This window comes from Microcaecilia unicolor, chromosome 1 (assembly GCF_901765095.1).
Source record: "Microcaecilia unicolor chromosome 1, aMicUni1.1, whole genome shotgun sequence".
NCBI classification, from domain to species: Eukaryota; Metazoa; Chordata; class Amphibia; order Gymnophiona; family Siphonopidae; genus Microcaecilia; species Microcaecilia unicolor.
Genome location: NC_044031.1, coordinates 180747003 through 180771375, shown reverse-complemented (window position 1 = coordinate 180771375; position 24373 = coordinate 180747003). Strand labels below are relative to the sequence as shown.

Here is a 24373-nt window from a genome sequence, read left to right as displayed (position 1 = left end):
CGGTCCTTTGCGGATTCCTTGGAGGAGACGGATCCCGCTCGGATGGAGCGGATGACCCCTCTGCACGCGTTTAGCCCAGAGGATTTGCCCAACCTGTTAGTGCAGCCATGGGCATTTTGAAGATTTCCTCTCCGGAGGACGTCTCTCCCTCAGCCCCTGTGGCTCTGCCATTATGCTGGGGACGAAGCGCGCCGCCTAGAACCTTCCACGTGCATGATGCCATGCACACCTTAATTTTCGGCTCAATGGGATGTCCCGAAAGCGAGCCTCAAGGTGGCTAGGGCTATGTCCCGCCTCTATCCTTTACCTGAAAGTGACGTGAGGCCGATCTGTGGCCTACTGTGGATTCTTTAATCACTGCGGTGACTAAGAAAACGGCTTTGCCGGTGGAAGGTGGCACGGCCCTAAAGGACGCCCAAGACAGAAGATTGGAGGCGGCCTTAAGGTCGTCCTTTGAGGCAACTGCTTTAGTTTGCAGGCCTCGGTTTGCGGTTCCTATGTGGCCAGGGCGTGCCTGACTATGGTGCAGCGGGCTTCCCCTCGGATCATCCTTGAGGGTTGATTGGCCGCCCTGGAATCGGGCCTAGCCTATTTGGCAGACTTGCTGTATGATGTCTTGAGAGCCTCAGCTAAAGGCAGGCTCAGACAGTCTCTGCGCGGCGGTGGCTTTGGCTGAAACATTGGTCTGCTGACCACGCCTCTAAATCCGCCTGGCTAGATTGCCTTTTAAAGGCAAGCTGCTCTTTGGGGTCGAGCTGGACAAATCGTGACCGATCTCGGGCACGTCTAAGGGCAGAAGTTACCAGAGGTCAGGGCTCGGGCTAGTACTCGTCCCGGTACCTCCAGAGGACGGTTTCAGGAAGCCCGTCGGTACCGCCCGGGCAGGTCGGGCTCCTCTGCCCCCTCTTCCTTCAAGAGGTTTTCTCCCCCAAGCAGCATTCATTTCGCAGAGACCGCCGTCCCGGAGGTGCTCCCTCCGGTCCTCCCCCAGGGTCTCGTACCCAGTGACGGGGCCTTGGTCCACGCCCCAGTGCAGATTGGAGGACGGCTGTCCTCGTTTCTGGGTGAGCGGACCACAGTAACTTCACAAGCTTGGGTGCTGGAAGTCATCAGAGACGGCTACAAGCTAGAGTTCTGCCGACCCTTAAGAGACGGGTTTGTACTCTCTCCCTGCAAGTCTCCGGTCAAGCTGTGGCAGTGCAGCAGGACCTTGGACAACCTGATCCGCCTGGTGCGGTCGTTCCGGTGCCAAAAAATCAGATTGGCAAGGGACGTTACTCCATTTACGTTGTGGTACCAAAGAAAGGAGATTCTGTCCGGCCTATCCTCGACCTCAAAGGGGTCAATCGGGCCTTGAAAGTGGAGACTCTCCGCCTCTGTTATAGCGGCAGTGAAGGCAGGAGAGTTCTTGGCTTCCTTGGGCATCTAGGAAGCGTACCTGCATATTCCCATCTGGCCTCCTCTCCAACGCTTTCTGCGTTTTACAGTCCTGAGACGACACTTCCAGTTCAGAGCCCTCCCTTTCGGGTTGGCTACTGCTCCGCGGACCTTTTCCAAAGTAATGGGGGTCATAGCGGCCTTCCTGCTAAAGGAAGAAGTACAAGTCCATCCTTATCTGGACGACTGGTTGATCCGAGCCCCCTCTTATGCAGAGTGCGGCAAGCTATGGACCGGGTAGTTGCTCTTTTGAGCTCCCTAGGATGGATCATCACTGGAAGAAGAGCCAGCTGCGCCCGACTCAGTCCCTGGAGTATCTGGGAGTTCGATTCGACACCCAAGTGGGCAGAGTGTTCCTGCCAGACCATCGGATTGTCAAGCTTCAGGCTCAGGTGGACTAGTTCCTAGTAGCCTCTCCTATTCGGGCTTCGGACTACGTGCAGCTGTTGGGCTCTATGACGGCCACGATGGAAGTAGTGCCCTGAGCCAGGGCTCATATGAGACCACTACAGCTATCTCTGCTGTTGCGCTGGACTCCGATGTCGGAGGATTATGCTGTGCGCCTTCCCTTGGACCCAGCAGTGCGCAAGGCGCTGAGCTGGTGGACGCAGACAGTCAAGTTGTCTGCAGGAATGCCTCTGGTGACCCCGGAGTGGATTGTCGTCACGACAGACGCCTCTTTGATGGGCTGGGGAGCCCAATGCTTGGGAAGGACAGCGCAGGGGCTCTGGTCTCCTGCAGAGGCAAGTGGTCTATCAACCTCCTGGAACTCAGAGCCATTCGGTTGGTGTTTTTGGAGTTCATCCCCGGTACTGGTGTTGAAGCCTGTACGGGTCCTGTCGGACAATGCCACGGCTGTGGCTTATATCAACCGCCAGGGAGGTACCAAGAGCGCCCCTCTAGCCAAGGAGGCTATGAGTCTATGCCAGTGGGCGGAAGCGAACCTGGAGCAGCTTTCAGCGGCCCACATTGCCGGAGTCATGAATGTCAAGGCGGACTTTCTCAGTCGCCATACCTTGGAGCCCGGAGAGTGGCAACTATCTGCTCAGGCGTTCTTGGACATCACGAAGCGCTGGGGCCAGCCGAGCCTAGATCTGTTGGCGTCATCGGCCAATTGCCAAGTGCCGCGCTTTTTCAGCAGAGGACGGGACCCTCGATCCCTGGGAGTAGATGCTCTTCCTCCAACAGTGGCCGACACAAGAGCTTCTCTATGTGTTCCCGCCCTGGCCCATGTTGGGCAGGGTGCTAGACCGGGTGGCAAAGCATCCCGGCAGGGTAATCCTGGTGGGTCCGGATTGGCCCAGACGTCCCTGTATGCGGACTTGATCAGGCTCTCAGTCGACGATCCTCTGCGGCTCTCAGTGGAGCAGGGCCTGTTAATCAGGGTCCCGTGGTGATGGAGGATCCCTCCCCCTTTGGTCCTTACGGCCTGGCTATTGAGCGGCAGCGTCTGAGGAAGAAGGGCTTCTCAGACAAGGTCATTGCCACTATGCCTAAGAGCGAGGAAGCGCTCTACTCTCTACTGCTTACGCCAGGGTTTGGCGTATCTTTGCAGCGTGGTGTGAAGCAGGCTCACTTTCTCCCTTCACTGCTCCAATTTCTTCAGTGTTGGCGTTCCTGCAAGAAGGTCTGGAGAAAGGCCTGTCGCTCAGTTCCCTTAAAGTCCAGGTAGCGGCTCTGGCTTGCTTCAGGGGCCGCCTGAAGGGTGCTTCCCTGGCTTCGCAGCCAGATGTGGTGCGCTTTCTCAAGGGAGTTAATCACCTGCGCCCTCCTCTGCACTCAGTGGTGCCTGCGTGGAATCTCAACCTGGTGTTAAGAGCCTTGCAGAAGCCGCCTTTTGAACCCTTGTCGAGGGCATCTCTGAAAGACCTGACGTTGAAAGCAGTCTTTTTGGTGGCTATCACTTCAGCCAGAAGAGTTTCCGAGCTCCAGGCGCTCTCATGTCGAGAGCCTTTTCTGCAGTTCACTGAGCAGGAGTGACTATTCGCACAGTGCCTTCCTTCCTGCCCAAGATTGTTTCTCGCTTCCATGTGAATCAGCAGCTCTGTCTCCCTTCCTTTCGGAGGGAGGACTACCCAGAGGAGTACTCTGCTCTTAAATATCTGGATGTGAGACGAGTCATCATCAGATACTTGGAAGTGACCAATGATTTCCCGGAAATCGGATCATCTGTTTGTCCTGTTTACAGGTCCTCGTAAGGGTCTCCAGGCTGCTAAGCCTACAGTGGCAAGATGGGTCAAGGAAGCCATTGCAGCGGCTTATGTGGCGCAGGGAAGGTGCCCGCCTATCCAGCTGAAGGCTCACTCCACGAGAGCTCAGGCGGCCTCGATGGCAGAGGCCGGGTCCGTCTCCTTGGAAGAGATATGCAAGGCGGCAACTTGGGCTTCGGCTCATACATTCTCCAAGCATTACCGTTTGACTGTGGCTGCACGGGCGGAGGCCCGGTTTGGAGCTTCAGTGTTGAGGTCAGGGATTTCAATGTCCCGCCCTGGGTGAGTACTGCTTCGGTACATCCCACCAGTCTATGGATTGATCAGCTTGATGATATGGAAGGTAAAATTATGTATAATCATACCTGATAATTTTCTTTCCATTAATCATAGCTGATCAATCCATAGCCCCTCCCAGATATCTGTACTGTTTTTATTCTGGTTGCATTTCAGGTTCAAGTTTAGTCTTCAGTTTCTTCAGAAAGACTTCGTGTTCAAGTTTTTCACTTGGATTCTTCAAGAGTTGAGACGAGTTTGTGTTACAGTGAGCTGCTGCATTCCTCTCCCCTCCGTTTTACGGGGCTGGATTGAGACATAAATTCTGCCGGCACTCCCTCCCGCTTCGTGCGGCTGTAGGGCAGCTTTGTACCCTTCCCGCTTCGGCGGTGTTAGGGTCAGTCAGCTCCTCCCGCGGTTGCGGTTGCAGGATAAGCCAGATCCCCCCGCATCGGCGGGTGTGGTGTCCCTCCCCGCTCCGCGGGGATGAGCTGGACGGATTCCCCTCCCCCACTTGTGTGGGGATGAGCTGGGTTAATTCCCCTCCCCCGTTTCGGCGGTGGTGAGCTGGGCAGAGTGTCCCTTCGTGGGTGTAATTCTCTAAGTGCTGAGTCCTGCGGATGGAGCTTTGATATCGACATACTGAGGAGTTTCCGGCAGCACATGACCACATATAGGGAGGCAAAAGTTTGCTCTCTATCTCCACCTGCTGGTAGATGGACACAACCCACCAGTCTATGGATTGATCAGCTATGATTAATGGAAAGAAAATTATCAGGTATGATTATACATAATTTTACCATACTCTCACACTGTCTCACACACACAGTCTCTCAAACACTGTATCTGTGTGAAACACTCTCTCACACTCACTGTGCCTCACATACGCACTCGCACACACTCTCAATATCACACACACATACTCTGTAACAGACACACTCACTCACACAGACACTCTCACACACACTCTATGAAACATACACACTCCCAGGAAAACCTTGCTAGTGCCCGTTTCATTTGTGTCAGAAACGGGCCTTTTTTACTAGTGCCTGATAATATTTCCCAATGAATTCTTTAACTACATCCTCCTGTGGTCAAAATTGGTCAAAAGTATTCCAAATCCCTGGGTGCGAGGTTAGAGAGTTCACATAATGTGGCATTTGTAAATATCTGTAATAGTCCTTATCCTCTAATCCATATTGTTCTTTTAACACCTCAAAGAGGTTTAGGTATTGTAGTAATTGGGGCTCTATTAGTAGTATAAGGAAATTGTCTATTCCTTTTCACATCTTCAAGTACTGCCTGCAAAGTAGGTATTATATGATGGCCCAATAATTATAGTAATCCACTAGGAGAACGTCTGGACCAGGTATTTTGTGAAGGGGATAACTGCCCCATAGCTTTTGTAATTAATGTACCCTTCCAAGGTTTGTTTAGTTTATGTAACTCCTGGGGCCCTAATTTAGGTAAGTTAACTTGTTTCAAAGGTCTGTCGTCATCTTCTCATTCCCTAAGAAGGCTTTATAGAATCTTTCATAATATTGATGAAAAATTCTGTTAATAACCTCATTTTTTTTGTGAGTAATGTTCTCATCTTTCATCTAAAGGATAAATCTTGGGCCATTTATAGTACTAAACATGCCAATCAACTGCCTGCCTTGTTCCCATATTTTAAACAAAAAAAAACACTATATTTGGCATATAACAAGAGTTCTCTGAGTGCATTGATGCAACAACATTCGCTGGCTATTAAGAAAACATTCCTTTGTTGTTGGTGTTAATTTCTTTGCCATTTGAAGCCTTGGTAATTTGGTTAGGGTAACATTTCCTGATTAAGTTTCTTGTATTTACTTTTTACAGAAGATACTATCTCTCCCCTCATTACTGCTTTGGATGCTTCCCAAAACAAACCCATATTATCCTCATGTTGCTGATAATTCTTCGCATAATTTTCCCACTTCTGAAGGATAAGTGTCTGAAAATTGGTATCCTCTCCCAGTCCCCTTGGAAATCTGCACACCGCAATAGTATCTCATCTCTGATCATGCCAGTTGGGTAATCTGTACTAATTGTATTTGAGAAAATATTTGTGTATAGGGCTGTAATCGCATGGCTAATCGCGATCAAAATTTTTAATCGTGGGATTGATCGCGTGATCCAAATGTAAAAAATTTAGCATAGACATACGGAGGAGTATTTTCAAAGCATTTAGACTTGCAAACCCCCCCCCCCCCCCCCCCCCCCATTCGTATCTTTCTCTCTTTTTTTTTTTTTTTTTTTTTTTAATCCTGGCAGTTCAAACTCTTCTTACCTCTCCAGCAGCCCCCACTTCTCTGCAGCTCCATCTTCCTGCTCCTCACAGCCGCTGCAGTGAAAGTATACTGCTGTGTCGCTGGTGCCAAAGCCTCTCTGTAACAGGAAGTTCCGCCTCCTCTGACAGAACTTCTGTTTCAGAGAGATGCTTGGAGCGAGGTGAGACACAGTGTGCTTTGAGTGCAGTGGCCGTGAGAAGCAGGGAGAAAAAGCTGCAGAGGAGAGGAGTGTGCCAGAGAAAAAAAGAAAAAGTTCAGGCAGAGCAATGCTGGATGTTTACAGGTGGGGGAGAGAGAGGTGTTAACACGTATTAAAAATTGTAACATGAGTTAAACATTTAACACATTAATTGTGTGTTATTAACACGTTAAATGTACAGCCCTATTTCTGTAAGTAGTCTTTGCGGCTCTGGGTGTGTATTTTCTCATCCAGAAGGATGTAAAATCCTCTATGAATCAGTCAATCCTAGGTCATGATGTAATACCTCTTCTCCCAAAAACTCCTCGCGCACCGTCTTTTTGTAGCCATGTTTATATTAAAATTTTCTTTTAAATAATTCCCATTCCATGCATGCCCAGTAATTTTTATTTATTTGTTAGGAATTATTTACCACCTTTTAAAGGAATTCATTCAAAGCGGTCTACAGCAAGAATAAGTCAAACATAAACAATGGACAATTGCAACAGTAAAAATATTCAAATACAATATAAAGTATGGCATAGTTTCGCTTTTTCCACATGAGAAGCAGCTGCTTTCTGTAGTGGTTCCTCACATGCCCAGTCAGAATGTTTTGCAGTTTTTTGCAGTGCCTTCGGTGGTTTTTTTGTTAACCTGCTCTTCTTGCTTTTGTTGTTTAAAAAAAAAAAAAAAATTCCCTCATTTCTTTAGTTTCCTTTATTTTTCGACGTGAGCCGCTTTTAGGCCTGCCCTGTCGGGCTGTTCTTCTTTGTACCTTTTTCCTCTTCTTCAGGCACCATCACGTCTTTTGATTTGGCCGCTGCGGTTTTTCCTTCCATGTCCATGAAGACTGCCAGTGGCTTCAAGCATTGTACTCGGTGCAACCGCTCTGGGAAGGACACCCATTCTTGGTTTCTTCAGTGCCTGGGGCTCGACCATAGCCCAGCCAACTGTGTCCTCTGCCTTCATGAAAAAGAGGACTCAGATTTCCCGAGAGGCTCAACAAGCCAAGATTTTAGAGCCCAGTCCTGTCCATCAGCATCGAGGTTGGAGGTGTCGGCATCAACGTCGAGTGTTGCACTGACAGGAGCTCAGGTAGGAATGGCTGCTTTGAGTCCCCATGACACGGAGCAGTGAGACATTGATAGGGTCTCCAGCTGTCTCGAGGCCTTCTGCTATGCAGGCCCTCTGGGACCGCCCATTGTCAGACCCGACCCCGAGGTGACAGGAGGATTCAGCATCGTCCTCGTTGGCACCAAAGAGCATGGGTGATATGCATCGGACAAAAGCCAAAAAGCACCAACACTGATCTCCTTCGATGCATGGTGCCGGGAGTTCCGGGATTCCAAGGGATTCGGCACCCGAGAAGCGTCAATACTGGGAGGACTGCGCCCCCTCTATCCAGGAGGTGCTGATTGTGTGTGTCTCCAAGCAGCTGAGATCCTGCTCCTGCACCAGCCCCAGCAATTCTGCAGCCTGTGCCTCGGCCGACACCACAGTCTTTACTGATGGCAGCTACACAAGCCGGTACCCCATCGACATTGGTGGAGGAAGCTTCACCGGAGTCTAGACGGGAGCCAGTTTCTCAATGCCGCTCTCAAGGACATGGGTCCTTGGCATCAAGACTGGCCTGGTCTCGGACATCCCTTAGGGAGCTGCTATCCAACATCGAGGAGGAGCACTCATGGGCATCGGAAGAAGATCCCAGGTACTTTTCCTCCGACGAGTCCTGTGGAATTTCTTCTACACCTGAGAGCCTCTGTTTCACCTCCTTTGTACGGGAAATGGCTGAGGCCATTCCATTCCTTGTAGAAGTGGAGGATGAGCCCATGGCCAAGTTGCTCGATGTCCTGGACTACACCTCCCCTCCTAAGGAGGAAGTGATGGCTCCTCTCCACGAGGTACTCGAAAGTCCTCATTAGGAATTGGGCATCCCCTCTGTCCCTGTGGTCCCCAAGAAGATTGACGCCTAATATCAGATCCACGGGGAACCTGGTTTGGTAAGGTCTCAGTTACCTCACGATTCCATGGTGGTGGATTCAACTCTCCAGAGCCAGGAGTAGAAGGAACTATGCCTTGGCTCCCCCAGGCAGAGAAGCTAAGACCCTGGACTCTTTTGGGAGAAAGATGTATCAGGCCTCTGTGCTCATCGCCCATATCCAATCATACCAGCTCTTCATGAGTGTGTACTTGCAGAACTCGGTACGGCAGCTGTCAGACTTGGTCGATGCACTCCCTCCGGAGCAGGCCTAGCCATTTCGCCAGTTGGTCAAGCAGCAGAAAGCGTGTCGCAAGTTCTTGGGCAGGGGTACTTACGACACCTTTGACATGGCATCCAGGATCTCTGCCCAAGGTATAGCACTGCACATACTCTCATGGCTGTGTGTTTCTGACCTGGAACATTCTGTTCAGCAGAGGTTGGGGGATGCCTCCTGCCAGGGGATAACCTTTTTGGAGAGAAGGTTGAGGAGGTCGCTGACCAAATCAAGAAGCGTACTGATGCTGTGTCTTCTCTCTCCCGATGGGCGTCTTCTGCAACTGCCTCCTCATCCAGGAGGTATTTTGGTACGTTACTCCTACTGTAGGCGTAGGTACACTCCTGCGGCTCGCCAGCCTGCTGAGGCTCCAGCCCCAGTGTGCTTATTCTCATTAACAGCATGTGCCCATACATTCACAGCTCACTACTGCTTTGTGAAGGATACTTGACGCAACAGTCGGTTTGGGTAGTCAGTGTTGCAGAATCTGTTTGGGGTCTAGAATCCAACTCCACCTTCCCAGGCCCGTTTTATTCTGTTTCAGGCTTCAGTCTCATCTAGTTTGTATATAGTTTCAGGTTAATCTGCTTTAAGTCCTCACCGTTGCAAGGCCCAGGTGACCACTGTTTCTTGTTTTGGGTTAGCCTGGATGCTAGGGATTCCCAATCTGTGAGAATAAGCAAGCCTGCTTGTCCTCGGAGAAAGCAAAGATACTTACCTGTAGCAGGTATTTTCCGAGGACAGCAGGCTTCTTATTCTCACAATCTTGCCCACTTCTCCTTGGAGTTGTCTTTTAGATATTTTCATTTAGTTTTTTAGCTTTTGTGTTTAAATTGAACCTGAGCGTTCACGCGGTGGTCGGGAAGACACTGGCGCATGCGCAGCTCGCGCTTCTCAAAGCTCTATCTTTTAGTGTGGCATTTTGCCAGGTTGGGCAACGCGGGACCAGCGTCTACCCTTTGTGAGAATAAGAAGTTTGCTGTCGTTGGAGAATACCCGCCACAGGTAAGTATCTTCGCTGTCAGGGCCAGCCTTATGCAGGGTCATCAGGGGCAGCTGCTCAGGGCCACACCCTCCTAGGAGCCCCCATGCTTAATTGAACCAGCTTTGCAACAGTCCCATTACTTGTGCACAAAATGGATCATTAAGTGCATACAAAGACGTAATGGGTTCTCCAAAACAATTCCCTCATAACTATTAATCATCTACCTTCCCTATCCTTGATTACCTGTTGCTCATTGAATGGGAAGACGTTATGCAAAAGAATCACCACTCCTGCCTTCTTATTAACTGGACATGTAGTATAGAAACATTTCTCCACCCAATCCCTTGCTGGCTTTCCATTGTAATGTCTGATAAATGTGTTTCTCGAATAAATGATATCCCTGTGTTAAATCTCTCTTAAGAGTTGTCAATATCTTCTTACATTTATTAGGGGACCCCAACCCTCCCACATTCCACATCACAATCCTGTCCAGTTTCAAAATTCCTATTTCGTCTATAATTCTGGAATTTACTGGTGGTAGTACCCATCTGTCCAAAACTTTTCCACCTGCCCTCCCTGCCCTTTATATTCCAAATATTTGTGATCTTCCAGATTCAAGCTCCCTCCCGCCAACCTCTAGTATACAAGAAAAATATTAACATTTTGATCACCCCCCCCCCCCCAATCCGTGCCCAAACTCCACCTTTAAACTTTTTGACAACAGATATTCAAGAAAAACAAGCTTTTAAATTACCCCCACACTATAACAACTGTTACATATAATTCTCTCTCCACATTTTCCTTCCATCTGGTCTCATTCAATGTGGCCTAAAGACAGGCTCTCATTCCCACGAGATAAGCGCTGCATACTCAACAGTTCTGTTGTAAGAGACAAAAATATATTATGCTTTGGAGGATTGCCATTTCAGTCTCTCTTCACTCTTCAGTATCTCTCTGTCCCACTAGGGACAGAGAAATTACCTGCATTGAATATGTAAACTGCTTTTGTTGTACCACAGAAATGCAGTATATCAAGTCCATCGCCCTTTACCCTTTATACATTGCCATCTGGGCAACTTCTCTCTTTGCAGTTTGGTTTCTGTGACTTTATTTTGTGATGGGAACTTGCAATCCAGCCTTCTCCGATGCTTGTAATCCTTCCTTCGTAGTTTCTACTCTGCACACTGTCCCTTTCTCTATAAACTGGAGGCCAAATGGGAAGAGCTATTTATTGTAGATCCATTCCCCCTTTCCCTTCAATCTCAGCTTTAGCAACCTGTCCAGATTTGTCACCTCATGGTCCTCTTTTCAGGAATAGTCTCTTTTTTCATTATCCATAACAATAAAGTCCATTCATCCTGCTTTCTGCCATCTTGATCTGTTTTCATATACCTGGTTAAAAATCTCTTGAATCTGATTTATTTCCTAGGATCTTTCAAATGATTAACACTAGTCTCTCCTAAGGGATAGTGCCTGCATCCTGGAAATCCACAGTAGTATATCCTCTCTTAAAGAAATCATCCCTGGATCCACAACTTCCCATTCATTACCATCCTGTATCCAATCTATATTTTCTTTTCAAAGTTTTGGAAAATATTGTGTTTACCCAACTATCCACCTTTAGTAGTAAAACTCTTGCCCTCCACCCCAGACAATCTGAATTTAGGCCACACTACAGTACTGAGTCAGTTTTAACAACTGTTGAGTGAAGTGAATACATTTGTAGATGACACAAAACTATTCAAGGTTGTTAAGACACATACAGACTGTGAAATATTGCAGGAAAACCTTAGGAAATTGGAAGAGTGGGCATCCAAATGGCAGGTGAAATTTAATGTGGACAAATGCAAGGTGATGCACATTGGAAAGAATAATCCGAATCATAGTTACCTGATGCTAGGGTCCACCTTGGGGGTCAGCAACCATGAAAAAGATCTGGGTGTCATAGATAATACACTGAAATCTTCTGCTCGATGTGCAGTGGCGTCCAAAAAAAGCAAAGAGGATACTAGGAATTATTAGGAATGGGATTGTGAATAAGACCGAAAATACTCCATGGTGACCTTACCTTGAGTACTGCATTTAGTTCTGGCTGCCATATCTCAAAAAAGATATAGCGGAATTAGAAAAGGTTCAAAGAAGAGTGGCCAAAATGATAAAGGGGATGGAACGTGCCTCATATAAGGAAAGGCTAAAGAGGTTAGGGCTCTTCAGCTTGGAAAAGAGACAGATGAGGGGAAATATGATTGGTCTACAAAATCCTGAGTGGTGTAGAACAAGTAGAAGTAAATTGATTTTTTTCTTGTTCCAAAAGTACAAAGACTAGGGGACACTCAAGGAGGTTACATGGAAATACTTTTCAAACAAATAGGAGGAAATATTTTTTCACTCAACGAATAGTTAAACTCTGGAACTCTTTGCCGGAGGATGTAGTATCTGGGTTAGAAAAAGGTTTGGACAAGTTCCTGGAGAAAAAAATCCATAGTCTGCTATTGAGACAGACATGGGAAAGCAACTGCTTGCCCTGGGATTGGTAGCATGGAGTGTTGCCACGTTTTGGGTTTCTGCCAGGTACTTGTGACCTGGCTTGGTCATTGTTGGAAACAGGATACTGGACTAGATGGACCATTGGTCTGACCCAATGTGATGGCTACTCTTTTATGTTCTTATATAATCTTCTGTTGGCACACTTATCCTCTTTAGGTATTGGTGGAACTGTCATAGCATGGTTTACTTCTTTTATTTCTAATCACTCTTATAAGGTTATTGCCGCTTCCTCTAGAGCTTCTCCATGCTCTGTAACTTGTGGTGTGCCACAAGGATCAGTCCTGTCACCGCTCCAACCTATTTCTGAGTCCCCTCGCTACACTGATCCAATCAATTGGGAGTGTCTTTTCACTTCTTCATTGATGATATTCTTCTGCTATATCCCACTGATCCAGTTAACGCAACTCTCGTTCCTCTCCAAGATTCCCTAGCTCTAGTCTCCAATTGGTTAACTGCCCACAAATTGGTTCTAAATAAAGGGAAAACAGTGGCATGTTAGTTCACTTGTGGCCTTTCCATGCCTACCATCCCTTTGAATCTCTTTGGAACTCCTATCTGCCCAGTGGGGTCATTTTGCTATTTGGGAATTATCCTGGATTCTGGTCTCACTTTTTCTGCCCAAATCTGTAGCCTTTGCAAATCCAGTTTCTACATCTCCATCAATTGCATTTGATTTACAGATGTTTCGATCAAGACACATTTCACTCTCTTGACAACTAGGCTCAATTACTGTAACATTGTTTATTTAAGATGCTGTTGCTCAAATTTGAAGAAGCTTCAATTGATACAGAACATGGTTATTAAACTCGTATGTCACGCATGAAAGTTTGATTGTGTTTCTCCCCTGTTTTGAAAAAAAACACTTAATTCCAATAGAAAAATACATTTTATTGAAACGCCTCATTCTCATTTTCAAGGCTCATAGACTTGGTCTTCCTGACTATCTCTCTGCCCTCACAATTCTGTATTCCCTGACACGACGACTCCGCTCAATAAATGACTATCTTGTTCTTCCACATCCTAAAGTTTAACTTGAATCCATCCGCCTTCGCACATTCTTTTTTGCAGTTCCAGCCCAATGGAACTCCCTCCCGCTGCTTATACGGTCTGAACGTTCCTTTAAGAACTTTTAAAAAAGCTCTGAAACCCTGGAGTTTTGAACAGGCTTTCAATTAATTACATAAAAGATTTTGGAAGAGTTATGTTGTCATGTCTCACTGTTAAATCCTCCCCTGGTCCTTGCTCTATACACTGTCCTCCTTCCCTTCCCCTATCTCCTCCATTTACCCATCATCTTTGGCTGATTGTGCTACTGCTGAGTGATACTGTCAGTGCTATCAAATTGTAGTTCTTTTCTGAATTTTCTGTTTTTAGCTTGTAAACCACCCAGATCTGCAAGTTAGCTTGAGCAGTATAGTAAGTGCAAATGAACTAAACTAAATGGTATTATTTCCTTGCATAGACATGGGATGATATCTTTCAACTCCCTGCGTTGTCGTAATTTTGTTGCAGACAAATGATTATAGATTTCAGTTAGGTCACCTTTCCATTTAATCTGACCCATCTTCCTTGCTTTGCAAATAATCAAGTCTTTTATGGTAAATGTATGCAGACAGGCTAATATGTCCCTGAGAGCATTTCCACGGCGTGCTCCCATTGTTCTGTGTGCTGTTTCCACCTTTATTGGACTGTTGACATTTTTTCCATCAAGGCCATATGCAAAAACAATACAAGTATCTGTTGCATTAGTTCTGTGCAATTCTCATCACCATCACGCTTCCGAACCCTTTGGTTGTACAGATTTGTTTGTGTGATCAATTTTCCAGTCTTCTAATTTATCAATTAAAGTTTCTGATTATAATTCCAAATGGTCAGTTCTGGTAACTAGTCCATCTAAATCTGTTTGTTTGTGCTTCTATTTTGTTCTCCAAATCAGATGCCCGCAGTCCTGTTCTGCCAAGTCCGTGTGCAGCTCTGTTAAAGTTTTAAGCTCCCTCAAGCTGGTTCCCATTTCTCTCTGTCTGTTTTAAGTTCCATCATTTCTTTGAGAGAGGTTTTGTTAAGCACATCCTTACCATTGGTCGATTTCACTAGCTATAAAGTCCAAATCTGAAACTGCTTATTCCTCCGCACCTGAATCCACTGTGTCCACCATATTGACTGCATGCAACATACTATTCTTCTCTGTGGCCAAAAAATATGTCTTTATGACCTGGCATGGATGATCGTGCTCTAGGTGCTTGTGTTCCTCAATAAAAAATATTTTTGTTTTTATAGGCATGGAAGAGGGGGAGATTGCCTTTGAGATCAGGGGAGTGAGGAGCCTGAAATTCAAGCAGCCATTGTCAACGACATCACCCGGAAGTTCCCCCGTTTTGTTTTTTAATAATAATACCTGTGATCATCGTCTCCTTTTCATCAGAGTAGTCTCGCTTTGTTTTGATGTCAGGAGGCTCTTCCCAGTAGTGTCTGTGGCTAGTAATGCTTCTCCAACACCATGGAAACAAATCTGCCTATGAGAGAACCAAAGAATGTAAACAATTTGAATTTTGTTTTTTAATCCTTAAGAGAGGGAGCTAGTGAAGGAAGGTAAAATACTCAGGGGGGGCTTCTGTCCCTTCCCTGTGCAAGTTCTAATTAGTACCACCTCATGTCAGATTTCTCTTTTTTTTTTTCTTTCTGATTTTACTGGTTTATTCTTTGCCCTTCCGGGACTGGTAGGAAGTTCTAGGCCAGACCCATACATACCATACCAGCTTGCTTTTCACCTTTGAGCCCCTAACTCTGTGTCATCCGTATCCATATTAGAAATTCTCTAGTAGAGTGACTTGGTATTGCCTGTTCAAAGACCAGGGTCTGTCCAACCCACATAAGTACATAAATATTGCCATACTGGGACAGACTGAAGGTCCATCAAGCCTAGCATTCTGTTTCCAACAGTGGCCAATCCAGGTCACAAGCACCTGGCCATCACACTAATCCACAAGATCATCTATGGAGTGTCACCATGTTACATGGTCAAACTAATAAACCTTCCATACAGAAACATGTCAACATCCTCACGATCATACCTTAACCTTCATCTTCCCAACTGCAAAAGGCTAAAGTACAAAACCTACCATGCCTCTAACTTCCCCTACCTGGGATCCCAACTCTGGAATGCTGTACCTAGATACATTTGGTCAATTAATTAATATCTTCCCTTTAGGAAACTTTTGAAAACCCATCTATTCAAACAGGTTTACCCAAGTGACTTGACCTATCACAAGCAAACATAAACAAACCATCTATCTACCGGTTCAAATAACCATTAACAACAATGACTCAGAAAATATCTCCTACCAACCTTCTTACCCTCCATGCTCTTCCCATCTTCTCCTTTATCGCTCCACCACCTTACCTATCCCTATCCTTTTTCTCATACTTCTTCTATCCCAGTTACTCCTTGTTCATTTGTCCTATCACATACCTCCTTTGTTGATTCTATTACTATAGATTGTATTCTTTTGTTATTATGTAAGCCGCATTGAGCCTGCGATGAGCGGGAAAGCGCGGGGTACAAATGTAATAAATAAAATCCCAAAACTGTACAATACATTTTATGCTGCTTATTCTAGAAATAAGCAGTGGATTTTCCCCAAATCCATTTTAATAATGGTCTGTGAATTTTTCCTTTAGGAAGCCATCCAAACCTTTTTTTAAACCCTGCTAAGCTAACCACTTTTACTACATTCTCTGGCAACCAGTCTGCTTTTCAGGATATCCAGAATTAACATGCATGACAAACATTTGTGAACACAATGGCTGGGTATATGCAGGTTTATTTCATGCATATTCATTGTGGATATCCTGACAGACTACCGCTGTTCAGGCTGAGACTGTGAGGTTAACCAGGACAGGTTTGGAAAGCCCTGGACCGGATCCTGGTTGAAACAGAAAGTTCTACCCACAATTAAAGGAACTTACTGTCTAGAGTGGTGGGAGACAAAACTAAAGAATTATTAGAGCCACCTATTCACACTTTATAAGCTGCTTTTTCCTTTAGAAAGTAGGCTAAGTCATATTTCTGTATCCTAGGTTTCTGCCTGGAGATTTTTTAATTACCACTTTCTAGCATGAGATGCTGAAACCTTAAGGAAATGCTTTAACCTGTTCTGTGCTTCTACTTTGGTTACTTCTTTTAGGGCATGTGGGTTTCATTACATTGCTTTAACACTTCAGTATGAACCAGTATATAAAATTCATACATCAATCCAAATCTAATCTTATTAAAATGTGATTGATTTGCCCCTCACTTTGGGCATTAGAGTGGAGTGCTGTAGTAGTAGTTAGTGATATTTAGCTTTTTATGATCTATATTGTGGGGGGGGGGGGGGGGGGCAACCTTTATACACAGAGGGCTGCATGGATGTCAGTACTATCCTTGGGAGGCCACAACATTAGATAATGTCAGAACCAGAAATGTAAGAGCTCCAGAGCTCCTGTGATAAGTAAAAATTTGACTAAAATCAATGGAAACAAACTGCTAGAGTGGCTATTCTGAAAATATTTGTCAAATACAGTATTTAAAATCACCAAAACTCTGACTTTTTCTGTGTACACTTCCCATGCTCTCGCAGGCCTAATAAAATTCAGTGACAGACTGCAGATTTTTCACCTCTGGTCTATATAACTAACGTCCCTTAGGAGTAGATGGGAGAAAGTGTTTGGCCAAGGAGCAATTTGTCATTTTGTCTGGGGTGGGAAACATATGATTTGTTTTCAACCTACAAATTATCAGCATTCTCAAATCTTTGTTTTGTTTTTTTATAGGAGTTAGCCAGATTGTGGCTGATCACCACTAGTGTGAGTTGGGGACAGTGGCTTCATCCTGATGAGCAAGCCCCCAGGGCAGACTGGCACCATGGAGTCGAACGGGTTGGGCGCCCATCATTTACCATCTCAGAGCAGTGGGCTGCAGCAGGTACCACAGCTCACGCTGGTCAGCCCCAGTGGTGGGGGTAAGGCTACACCCCCCAGCAAGCATGGCAAAAAAGGCGCCCCGCTGGAGAGGAACACTGATGAGTACCGGCAACGCAGGGAACGTAACAACATGGCAGTGAAAAAGAGTCGCTTAAAGAGCAAGCAGAAGGCACAGGACACACTGCAGAGGGTCAATCAGCTGAAGGAGGAGAACGAGCGGTTGGAAGCTAAGATCAAGCTGCTGACCAAGGAGTTAAGTGTGTTGAAGGACCTTTTCCTGGAACATGCTCACAACCTGGCAGACAATGTGCAACCCCCCTCCTCTAATGGCACAGAAAGCGCTGCTGCTCCCAGCACAATTCAGGACACTGCGGGCCAGTAACAGGTTGGACCCCTCCCCCCCCCCCCCCCCCCCCCCCCACCACCTTGCTGGAATTTGTTGTGCTTCCTTTTTATTTAATACTGCTACTGTCAAGTCATTAGATGTGATTTGGCCCATTCCAGGCTCCAGAAGGTTAGAGAGGATGAGTTAGGTGTTCTGAGTGCCTCGGTTTCAAATGTGCAGTGGATTGCTTCACACAAAGGCTTACCTTTTCCGAGAAGTTTGGGTTTTATTTCTGCTTTGTTTCAGTTTTGTTTTTAAACAATGAAGCATGAGTTTGCTTATAAACTTAGCTTTTATTGATTACTTTTCAAAAATTGTATTTTCCAATTTTCCATTTGTTCATGTGTGTGTTAAAAACATTGTTCAGCTTTCTGTGATGCTTAGCCACGGAACATTGGTAGCACTTTTTAATCTTTACTAAGTGGCCTAATCAAATGCACCCAGTCAGGGTATTAAGTGACAGCATGTGAAGGTTAATAAAACGCTACTGGGTGAAAGTGACTGTGCATACTGCACAGCTCAGCTCGCACACAGTGAACTGTTCCTGTCATCTGCCAAAGACAAGGCAGGTTTAACCGCATTCCTGAAAAGAACCACACCCCTTTCTGGGTTATATTTTCATCTTTGATCTTAAGCTTGCTTTGTCTTATTCCCTGGCCTACTACTTTTTTTTTTTTTTTTTTTTTTTTTTTTAATCGGAAACTTCTCTCTTGAAAGCACACTGACTGTGTTTCTAGTAGTTAAATTTGTGATAACAGTGGTTCTAGCTTGGTATATTGATAACGAGCTTGGGGGAGAAGGGGGATTTTTTTTTTTTTTTTTTTAATAGAACATGTCATGATGCATGATAGCTTTACATGGCTACTGCTTATCAGGCTGAGGCACAACGGATGTGATTCACAACTGCTGATCTTATGTTTTTAGACACGATTGCAACATTCTTCACAATGTCATCACATCATCACTGGTTGTGTGTAGCCTCACCTGCAAGTGCTGAAATGCAGTCACCTGTCCAAGTTGATTTGTCCTGGTACTTCTCTCCCCTCTCCATATGTTGCCAATGTCTGTTGAAAACACCACAGAAATGGAGCTTCCATGACGAGTCTCTGCTTTAGCAGCGTTACCAACCATCCATTGCTTACAGTGACCAGATGCAAGTGCTGTTCATGCCAAGCTCCCTCTAGATTGGTTTGTAATCTATAATAGATTTAATGTCTCTTAGGGTGACAGGATAATAGTTCCTGTCTCAGAAGATGAAATGGGAGAAGATTATAGTTTACTGCTTGGGGATTGTATTACAGAACAAGTACCGAGTCTTTCTTACATTTCTGTTGCTGTCTTGTGGGCAAGGGGCAGAGCAAGACAAATCTTTAGAAACCATGAGCAAGAGATATCCATCCCTTCAAATTTTGGACCCAGGAAGAGGACACTGAATACCATTTTCAAACATTTTATTCTTGTGATGTGTTTTCTATTGTTGCTGTAGATGCAGACTGAGAATTTCTTATAAACCTCAGCCTTCCCCTCCCCCCCCCCCCCCCCCCCCCACCTCTGCCTCAGGTTTACATAGCTTTCAGGGATCTTGGTGAGCTACAGCCAAGATTAATAGCAAAACTGGGAGGGGAAGGGGGGTAGCCACAGTTTAGGAAGGGACTTCTTTAAATTTAGCCGTTTAGAAAATGATTGGATTTCTTCTGAAAAAGGCAGTCTTTGTCTCCTAAAAAATTGATTAGCTTTATAATAACTTTTATCAAAGTGTAATCCAAATAGAATGTAGAATTAACTATGATGGTAACCCATGTCCATTTTCTGTTCCCTGCAGGGTTTTGCTGATGTTATTTATATTTTTAAATCTTTAATTATTGCTGTAAGTGGTTGTTAACAATTTGCTGTTAGACTGATGTATGATAAAAAAACAATTGCTGTTGTATGATCAGTTTTCATGCCAATGTAGTTTCCAATACAGCCAGGTTAGCTCATGTGAGAATTGACCAAGAAGGCTCTGAAATAAAATGTACTTTTGGGGGTAAAAGAAGAAATATGGCTAGTGTTTCACCACTCCACCCTTTCTCCTTATTTTTTTCTTTTCCCTTTTTGAAAATGCATCTTATGTTGAAGTTTGATTACCCACCCTATCCTCTCATCCCCATGTGAATTATAATTCAGAACGACACATACAGTAACAATTTCTCCCTTTCACAAATAATGCATGTTGGCAGCTGTTTAAATTATTTCTGGGCAAGTAGACACTACCCAATGATAACATTAGAATTTTAGCTTCAAAACGGTACTAGGTTGAAAAGTAAATTATTACTGGGAAGCATGCCCAATGCTAACTTTGACACAACCATGTAAGCTGTACTTAATAGGTCGTGCCCTTTGAAGGTATAGGAAGTTAACAGACAGCCAATATGCTTTTAAGACGCAACAGGGATGTGTAAAAATGAGATGTCCTTATGGTGACACTGTGCTTGATCTTGAGTTCTTGGTTGAATGTCAATTTTATTCAGCTTTCAGGTTCTGGATAGTATCAAGTTTGGGGTGGATTCTGCCCTTAAATTAAGATAATTAGCTGATGACGTTCAGAAAGTATTAGTGCAATTCTTTCATTATGCATTGTGTGCTGTATGATATCCGGGTCACACCTCTGAAGAATGCAGGCTTGCCATCTTTTAATAATTGAGCTATGGAGTCATACGCTACAAATGTGATGTGAAGCTGCTATTGCTGCGTATTTCTGTAGAGCTATTAGAAACATGCATCACTGTAATGGAGACACTAATACTGACGATGGGGTTTGCCAAGTGACTAGTAGATAAATAGAAATAGAAAAAAAAGTTGGTGTTCCACATTTTTAAATACATGGGGTTTTGTAGTAGTTGTTTTTGTATCAGAAGCAACCTTTGGCTGACACCCAGCACAGGCAAATTATTTTGGATATTGCATGATGTAGCCTGGTGTAACCTCTATCAGCCATGATGGCACTGCAGTGTTAGGCTGCTGGTACTGTCAACCCCATGTGACCAGAAGCTTGCTACTGGGAATCGTTCATGTTTAGTTTTGACTTGTTTTCCATATGCCTGTGCTCTTTCTGTAGATACAAGCAAAAAAAGCCTGTTTCTCCAAAAATGAAACGGGCCCTAGGAAGGCTATCGTCTAAGCGATTTCTTCTCTCTCCCCTCCATGTCCAGCGATTCTCCTCTGCCCTCCCATCCCATCCCATTCAGTCCATATCCAGGGATTCTCCTCTGCCATCCCATCCATCCATGTCCAGTGACTCGCCCCTGCCCCCCTTTTAAACACCCGAGTTCCAGTTCAACCCCAGCCCTCACCTGCCTGCCCTCTTCTCCCACAACAGCTCTCCTTTCCTTCCTGCCGCCCTTCCTTTAAAAGTTGTATTTTACCTGAAGTCGCAGCGGTGTCAGTGAAAGCGGCAGGCTCGCCTCTCCTCCAGCCTTCCCTTTCCTCTCAGTGTTCTACCCTCCTCTGACGTAATTTCCTCTTTCTGTGAGGGTGATACACTGAGAGGGAAGTGAAGGCTGGAGGTGAGCCAATTATGTAGTAGCTCATTTGCATGCAGTTATGAACCCAGCCATCCATCCATCCAGGGATGCAGATTGACCAATTATTATATAGAGAGATTACAGTGCATTGTAGTGACTTTGGATAATCCTATGGCATTTCTGTCATGTCCCCTCTCTCCCCTCCCCCCCCCCAAAAAAAAAGTCTACCTACAGTTCTGTGAGCACTTCCTTGCTAAACACACAGGTTAACTGAAGAAACTTTAAGGCATCCTGAAACTTTGGCAAGGGGCAGGTTCCTTCCAGTGGTGGGGTCTTAGCTGCTTTGCTTTGTGCCTTCTCCCTTCCCCCCCCCCCCCCCCCCCCCCCCCCCCCAAAGAAGAAAAGCCCCATCAGGCCTGTCACCCAACCTTCTCGGGATTGCTGCCATACCAGTAGTTTTCTTTTTCTTCCAAACAGATCTCTTTGTGCTTATAGCTATAAGCACATGTGGAACATAAAGCATCCTCCTGCTTAGGAATGGTAACAGTGCAGGCTGCATAACAACTTCTGAAGGGAAGGGGGAGGTAAAGTACAGCACGCTCAAGACTTTGAGACACATGACTTGTCCAGTAACAGCTCAGATTGCAGCCTTGTGCAGTACAGGGTGCCTAGACCATGCCTTTTAGGGATGATTATTTCACCTTGTTAATATTTTGTATTTATAGGTTTGAATGCAGTAATGTTTTGGTAACTGGCAACAAATAATTGGATTGAAAAAAATGTTTGTAAAAAAAAAAAAAAAAGAAGTGTATGCTCTCTGGTTTTCTATATTGTATATGACAAAACTCAGAAGATAATACAGCCTCTATTTCTAATTGATGGGAGCGTTTTTTATTTAAAAAAAAAAAAAAGAAAAGTAGCGGAAATTGAACTTTGTTGAATAAAATTCCGTGTCTTTGCATCTTTCTTGCATTAGATGCCTTATTTTTTATTCAGTGATGTGTATGCTAGTGGTACAACTTTAACCTTTACAGCACACGCACAGGATTTCTTCTAGCTTCTGCTAAGCAAAATTTACCTAATAAGCTTTGAAACTTTCATTTTTAGGGAAGATATCTGTTGTACTTTCACATAGTTTAGAACCTTTTTTTTTTTTAAATAGATGCTATCAGAACATAATATAACTGGTGCAAACTTAGAAAATATTTGGTGCCTCTCCTTCTCTGACTCCAGAGCTGAATTGTTGTTCACAGGCTGATGAAGCTTCTGTAATAAAGTAATGTTTCATTTTTATTGATGTCCAAAAACCAAACATAATATATGCAACAGTAACAAATATAATTGCTTGTCGTCAACATTTTTTCTTTTTTTTTACAATTTTCACCCCACTCCCTCTCCCAGTAACTGGCAGAAGGCTAACAGTGAAAACATACTTAAAGACCTCCCTCCTCTCCCAAGTCCCCACCCTCCCACATGTGTTGGTCAAACTTCTGTGAATAAATGCAAACCCCATCCACACCTTCCCACTGATTATGATGAGCTTGAGCGTCTGTGTCTTGTACCCCCTCTACACCACTATATGAAAGCGCAACCTCCATAGCACCAGTACTGTCCAAGGAAGAAATATATTCTCAGCCTCCCATTGTCTCCATAGACCCACAACTGGCTTACTCGCCCCTGGGAGACAATATTTGCATATATGAGCCCCAAATTTGTAAATACCAGTTTTTGCATTTAGGTGATCCCCTAGTATCTAGAGCTTCCCACATGGCCATGAGATGAATTTGATTTCTACAGTGCCAAAAGTTAGGTGGGTCTCAAGCAGCCCAGTACGGCAGGATACATTTTCGCACAACCAAGCAGAACTTTCTTAGAAGTAAACTCACCTGTCCAGAGAAACTTATAAAAGCTCCTGGTTGATCCAGGAGTACCTGATTAGAACCAAAGTCCCCTGTACCCAGCACAGAAGAGGAGTAGTCCGCCAGGTCATTCCAAATGCTCTGCACCAAAGGACACCTCCAAAGAGCATGTATATAAGAACTATCTTTGGAGGTGCACTTCATGCAGAGAGGCAAAAGTGCTCCTTCCACATGGTACAACTGCATTTGGGCACAGTAGGCCCCTAGAAGTATACGATAATGGCTCTCCTGCAGCTAGGCACACTGCATCAGAAAAGGTATTTTCCTGAGTGAAATGGAAATCAACCCAATTTGCTTATTGATCATTACTTAAGCACAAATGGGTCTTTTTGCTTTAGGGTTATTGAACATGTGCCTACCACTGCTCTTTTTACTGTTTCACAATGGTGATTCCTCCTTACTGCTGCTAGTGCAAAGTGTGCACTCGTCTGCTTTGTATTTGATTTCAGAAGCTAAGGCTCTAAACTCTTCTAAGCAATAAAATAATTTCACTGTTGTTACCTCTTATAGGTAGCCCTGAAGACTAAGGCATCAAAAATGGTGGCATAAGGTACAGATACATTAGTCTAACACTAAATGCTAAGAATAAGTCTTGTACAGAAAATAGTACTATATAATCATAGAATAGCTTCAAACTGACAGAAAAAAAATGTATATTTTTTAAATTTATATGTCCAAATCCACAAAAAAAAGTGTTGTCTTCTGTAGTATAAATCAGTGAAACAAACTGTGCTGTGATAATACAACCCAGCCACCTTTTCTATAACATATGTCCATCTTTCCACAACTTGAGCTGGTGCTGGTTGTACATTTGTATCCTGTTCCAAACAGGAATGACCTTAAAGACTTGTAAAACAACTGCCTCTGCAATCTTTGTAGGCTACATGACATCATTAAAGTTTATTGGTTCACATTGTGTGGTATCACCAACGTCAAAGGCAGCTACTAAGCCAGTAATAGGTGACTGGAGACCCAGCGTTCCATGCATGGCAGGAACTGTTTATCACTTCTTGTAGTGAGTAAGGCAAGGCTGCTGATATGATAAGGTGGGTTTAATCAGGCTCTAAGAACGCTTTCAGCCAGTGATCAGAAGCCCCAGGGAAGCTGCAGCACATGCAAGGTGCTGTGCCCTCTACTACCATCCACTTGGCTGCTAGGTACTATAGTCATGCTAAAGCCATAAATGAAAAGTGGCTTAGAGTTAAAAGCAACATGTCAACAGCTTTATCTGTTATAATAAAAGGGAGGCCTCAATTACTGTTTTCTGATATATTGGGTGGTTTTAAGGTTATGGCTTTCTTCCAATAGTTTTCTTATACAGTTTTTTTTTTCACTGTAAGAACACTGTACACTTATCAACTAGTAGAGTAGGTGCTCAGTTTACCTACTTTTATAAGGATAAAA

At 44.7% G+C, this 24373-nt stretch overlaps 1 protein-coding gene across 4 annotated transcripts in view; it reads left to right on the top strand.

Annotated features, from left to right (window-relative positions):
• CEBPG (CCAAT enhancer binding protein gamma) overlaps positions 1-19456 on the top strand; it is a 47953-nt gene extending 28497 nt beyond the window's left edge. For all 4 annotated transcript variants that reach the window (XM_030202818.1, XM_030202800.1, XM_030202809.1 and 1 more), the window contains exons 2-3: positions 17013-17547; positions 18472-19456. In XM_030202818.1, the coding sequence (XP_030058678.1) occupies positions 17074-17544 (471 nt within the window). In that variant the 5' untranslated portion in view covers positions 17013-17073 and the 3' untranslated portion in view covers positions 17545-17547; positions 18472-19456. The remainder of the gene's footprint in view (positions 1-17012; positions 17548-18471) is intronic.
• Positions 19457-24373: the final 4917 nt, after the last annotated feature.